This window comes from Acomys minous (genome assembly GCF_964271855.1).
Source record: "Acomys minous genome assembly, chromosome: 17".
In the NCBI taxonomy this organism is placed as follows: domain Eukaryota; kingdom Metazoa; phylum Chordata; class Mammalia; order Rodentia; family Muridae; genus Acomys; species Acomys minous.
The window spans coordinates 61011089-61016741 of record NC_140500.1 but is presented as its reverse complement, the minus strand read 5'-3'; the positions used below and the strand labels follow the sequence as shown (position 1 = coordinate 61016741).

Below are 5653 nucleotides of genomic sequence, written 5' to 3'. Positions count from 1 at the left end.
TCCCAGCACCCAGATGTCAACTCGCAACTGTTGGCATCTCCAGGAACCAATGTCCTCACAGACATGCCTGCAGACCAAATACCAATGCACATAAAAATAAGAATAAATAAGAGGAAAGCTCTGGGGTAAAGAGATCCTCCTACCAAGAATTGGTCTTTCAAATCAGAAGCAGCTGGGTGCTTGAGGGGGGGGGTGTTTTATCTTGGGTATTGGCTCTTACTCTAGCTAGCGCCTCTGTGTTGCTCTGATTCTCCCTGGAAAAAAAGTTGAGTGATCTGCAAACTCCTCAAGATGCAAGAAAAGTTCAGCTCTGAAAATCGTGGTAGCCAGGTGGGAGTTGGCACAGACCTTGAGTCCCAGCTCTCAGGAGGCAGAGGGACTTACAGGGCAGCCAAGTTAGAGAACCCCGATTTCAAAATACCAGGAAGGAAGGAAGGAAGGAAGGAAGGAAGGAGAGAGGGAGAGAGGAAGAGAGAGAAAGAAGAAAGAAAGAAAGAAAGAAAGAAAGAAAGAAAGAAAGAAAAAGAAAGGATGGACTGTTAGCTGTTAATTCCAACGCTCAGGAGGTATGGGCAGGGACATGGGTAGAGTTCGAGGTGATCTTCCCTTGCAAGGCTAGCCTGGGCTACATAAGACCCTTGCTTGCTTCTGTGGGGGATGAAGGCAATCTTTCTACTTCCGAGACAGCCTGAGTCCACCCTTCCGCGTACAAGGGACCCAAGTAAGCCGAGCCTGTTACAGAGCTGCAGGTGAATATCAGTTCTGTGCATAGTCGGACAGCTTGGCCAATGGCTCACAAAGGGGGTACATATTTCACGTCTGTAGTTAACTCTGATGATTCTCACTCCCCAAGACACAAATCTTCTGTTTCTCCATCGGCAAGATATCAGGCCTTGATGCAGGAAACAGGAACCTCGCTCGGGTGAAGGAATCACTCACGAAGAGCCACCTTTCCTCTAAGGGTTCAGACCCCAACACCCCCTCACTCTGATTCTTGGCCCAGTGCCCTCCTCTGGTCTCACACTCTAAGCACCCTGTCCATAGTCAGGAACTGTGGTGACCAACTGGAATACAGCCATGGTTCTTTCTTTCTCCCCTGGCTGAGGAAGGATTCCAACAGAAACCCTTACTGCAGGGTGAATCTAAACCACAAAACCTGAGCCACGAAAGCTCAGGTGGAATGACGTAGGCGTGGGCAGAAGATGGAAGCAAGAGTGAGGAGGCATGCAGATGTTAGACCTAGTGCCTTACGTCTTTGGGAAATGAAAAGCTGCAAGAAAAATGAAACTGGACTGAGAGGCAGCAGGAAGAGCGGTAGAAGGCTCCAGAAATACTCTAGTCTAGCTCCAAGACTAGAACTCAGGAAACTCTTCCGGTGTCTGAAAGGATCCCACAGACCAACTGAGAGGGTTGTAACCATAAGAAGATGAGAAAAATTAATCCAAGGCTGGCCGGTGGTGGCGCACGCCTTTAATCCTAGCACTCGGGAGGCAGAGGCAGGTGCATCTCCGTGAGTTCGAGGCCAGCCTGGTCTACAAAGAGAGTCCAGGCCAGCCAGGGCTCTGTGTAACAGAGAGACCTTGCCTCTAAAAATGAAACAAAGAATCCAAGGTTCCTAGGGAAGATCCAGTGGCACCAATGCCATTGCTCAACCCAAGCTGGGAGCCATCTACATGTCTACACTACTGGGTGAAAGTGTTCCCAGCACCGTGAGTGAACACTGCACAGTCTAATGTTACCTAAAGGCAGGCAAGTGTGTGCTCAGGAACAATTTGTTCTTACCAAGGAGCAAAAGCCATCCTGGTGTTCTTTAAAAAACAAACAAACAAACAAACAAACCCTCACGTGATCTTGGACAACTTAGTCTTAACTTCGGCTCCTTGCCAATCCAATTAGGAATGCTCAAAATAATCAAGCTTATCTCTGGGAGTTATTTGAATATTCATGAGCTAACCTGTGTCAGGAACTTGGAACAGAGCTCCGTTCGTTCACAGCGGATGCTCTGCATTGAATCTCACAATTTCAATTAGTAACGGTGACCAGAGATGATGCACTTGTCCACTAGGACAAACCCTGCAACTAACTTCCAAGCCTTGAGACTAGGCTAAGCTAACCTCAGAGGGGTTCCAGAAAAAGTCCAAATCAAAAGCCAAGCACGGTGGCCAACCCCTTTAATCCAGAGGCAGAGGAAGGTGCAACTCTGTGAGCTCAAAGTTAGCCAACCTGGTGTACAGCTGAGTGTCAGGCCTGACAAGGATGATAAGACCCTGCCCCCACCCCACGCGAACAAAAAAGAAAGGAAAAAGGGCAAAGCCCGGAGTGGTGGTGCAAGCCTTTAACCCCAGCTATTTGGGAGTTGAAGGAGAGGCTGGCATTATCTCTGTGAATTCAAGACCAGTCTGGTCTACACAGTGAGTTACAGCAAGGATGCTGCCGAGAGACCCTGTCTCAAACAAATCAAAATGAAGCATTTCTAAATCAGAGTTTCATCTTTCTTAATTCTTTCTCAGCTCAGAGACACTCCCAATATACTCTGGGTAGCTTCTCCAACTTCAGGGGGATCAAACAGCTTTGCACACCTAAGCCAGATCAGGGAGGCTAAACTGGGAGGCTAAATCCCCCTTGTGTGACACCTGGTTTAAGTTACAACCCTGATTCAACCCTGCCCCTATTGGTAATTAAGAGGAAATGCATCCAAGTGTCCTGGGGCTGGGAGTAAAGAAAAGCCTAAAGTAACAAAATGTTCATTTTGTGCCCAGTCAGTCAGCATAAACCAGGATGGGCACAGTCACCGGCATCTTGTAGGAAGAAATAGGCCTCCCAAGAGATGCAGGGTCCTGTGGTGAATATAAACCACAAGGCAGGGTTAGAACTCACTTTCAGAGAATTAACCCTCGTTAATTTTCGTTCCACTCCAGGGAGCAGATGGCTCCTCGGCATGTCCCTAGCGGGGTCTGATGTACTCCCACAGTTCCATCACCGGAGAGAATTCCTATGTTCAAGAGGAAAATTCACTCCCCCTAGGGTTAAGAAGCCTCCCCTGTGTTTTAGGAATTGCCAAAAGACAGCCAAATCTTAACTAGAGAAGCCCAGTGCAGTCAGCAAAAAAATCACGCCAGCTCAGAGGCAAGTTAAGTTTCTAAACAAATCGAATTTAAAGTGCAGGACTACATCCCAAGATAGTAGAGAGAACCGACAGAGAAACGCAACTTAATCATCAGGTGCCTCCCTCTGGTCCGAGATTTATGTGCCAGGGCCCTGGAAATATCAAAAGCAATCATCTGTCATCCTCTCCCACACTCAAGACCATAAGATGCGGGGGGGGGGGGCGGGGGGATTGCTTCTAGCACGGGGTCAAGATACTTTCCTTAAAAGCTGTGCCCATAAGACACTGTAATTTCAAATGTGTAACTGAGCAAGGGCTCACAGCTTTAACACTGGACAGGACAACACCCACCCCCTACCCCCCACCCCCCAATACTAAACCATTCCCTCCCTCAAATCCTGGACGAGGGCCCAGGACAGGAACCAATGCCGTAATCCTGAGCATTTTAGAAACTCAATTCTCTTGGGAGTTAGAGCTCTCCGAGTCTGGCTCTGGTCCACCCCCCACCTCCCAACACCAAAGAGGAGAGCGAGTGAGGCTCCCGGCGAGGCCCGAAGCTCTTTCTTATGTAAATGACCCGCAGAGAGCTCGGGTTTGCAAGGACTGCACCGGAGTGAGGTAGGCAATGGAAGATCTGAGAGATTTTAAAGGTTCGTTTTTGGAGACTAGTAAAACAAAACAAAAGAACTGGGGGAATCGCAGGGTGGGACGGTGAGTCCAGTCCGTGTAACTTTTAGTGGCAAACCAGAACGTGCTATCCAAAATCCTCCCCCTACTCGGAGGCCAGACACGGGGACAAGAGGCGGGGCGGTCCCCAGGAAGATCTGCTCTGAGGGGGCGCCCCTTTCGAGCCTCAGTTCCGGGCAGTTCAGTTCCGGGGAGGGGGCGCGGCAGGCCAGTCTTTCTGCGCCCTTTCCCGCCCCTTCCTGGGTGGCTTTTCTCCCCCGCCTCTATCCACCTCCAAGGGGCGCCACGAGGAACCGATGGCCTCTCCAACGCCTTTAAGTGCAATAAGGACTGCCTCAGCTGCCACTCGCTTCCACCGTGCCTCCTCCCCTTCACTGAATTCTTCCCCCACGTGCTCCTGCCGGAACTCTGTCTGCAGAAGGGGGCTCCTCCCACGTGGGCGCAGTAGTTTCGGACTACGTGATGGGCGACCGGCCCCTCAAGAAACCAGGAGCTCTAAGGATGGGGAGGGCGCGCGCGGGTCCCCGAGGAAGTGGGAATATCGGTGGTGCGCTCCGGGACCACGAGGGTGCCTAGCAGACGTGGCTTCTCGCGCTCAGGACTTTCCCAGCTACCCAGACTGGTTCCACGTCCCCAGCCCCGGAGGAGGAGGAAACAGGTCCCCTGCGTGCTCCAGATTCCCGGAGAGCACGCAACTCTTGGTCCAACTCGAGCCAGCCGCCCCCGCCCGTACTGACTTACCTTCTGTACTTGGTTTTGGTTGAGCTCCGTGAAAAAGCAGGCGATCATATGCGAGGCGATCATCCTGCTACGGCGAGTCGGACCGAGTAAAGAAACCGAGGCTCGAGAGCTACCGGGAAAGCGAGCAGCACAGTACGACCGCTTTGTACCCAGGCCCGGGTGTCCGACTGAGATCGAGGATTTCAGGAGCCACACAAAGAAAGTTAACCACGATGGCTCACCAAGTAGGGGCCTCGAGTCTCCAGAAACAGGCTTCTTTTTCCTATTTTTTTTTTCAGTCACAACTACTAGAAGGCGCCTAAGTCTCACTCCTGGCGACAGGTCTAGTTGCTCAGCGTCCGGTCGCTAACTTCAGCCACAGGGTCACCAAGGCTCAACTTCAGAAGAATGACAGTGCTACTCCACTCGGGCGATCGCACCTTTCAGAGTCGCTGGCGTGATGGTCCTGCCTTCGGGTCTCCTTAGCTGCGTAACTCCGCGTAGCCTGTGATGTCCTAGGACTCCAGCACCGGAGTTTGGTGCAACAATGTGGCTTATTGAGGGGCTGCCGGCTCTTTAGGCCGCCCCGGACACGGACGTGCGCGCGCTCATTGGCTGCAGAAAGAGGGTGTGTGTGCTCTCCGGCTGCCCGCCCGCGGTCCACAACCAATCGGCGTCCAGAGCCCGCGGGCGCGGCCTCGTCGACACCCAAGCAGGCGGCTGGAGAGGCGCGCCCGAGGCTAGGGGAGGAGCCGGGCCCCAGAGATGGGACGTGTGTTCCGTGGCAAGAGCCTGGGACTCCAGGGCGCATGAGCTACCGTCGCGTCAGGCTCAGCTTCGGGTGGGGGGGGCGCGTGATCGCGGACCCAAAAGATGTTGGGCTACTGGAAAGGCAAGTGACAGCAACAGCACACGCCCTGGGCGGACAAGGACATAGTATGGTATCAGGGGATCATGTGAGGGGCTGCCGCTGTCACGAGTCTGAAGCTTCTTGCTTCTCATGTTGATTGTGGCTCAGAGGATACCTGCATTCCTGAAGTGACCGTCATACCAATAGCATATGGATTTTAACCCACCCCCTTTTACATATAAGGGAACTAGGCGCTGTGCTGTTAATGAGATTTGCCCAAAGTCACATCG

General features: G+C 52.2%; 1 protein-coding gene across 1 annotated transcript in view; it reads right to left on the bottom strand.

The window, feature by feature from the left end:
* HK2 (hexokinase 2) overlaps positions 1-5247 on the bottom strand; it is a 52340-nt gene extending 47093 nt beyond the window's left edge. The window contains exon 1 of the mRNA XM_084765373.1: positions 4535-5247. Within this exon, the coding sequence (XP_084621499.1) occupies positions 4535-4597 (63 nt within the window). The 5' untranslated portion in view covers positions 4598-5247. The remainder of the gene's footprint in view (positions 1-4534) is intronic.
* Between the last annotated feature and the right edge of the window lie 406 nt (positions 5248-5653).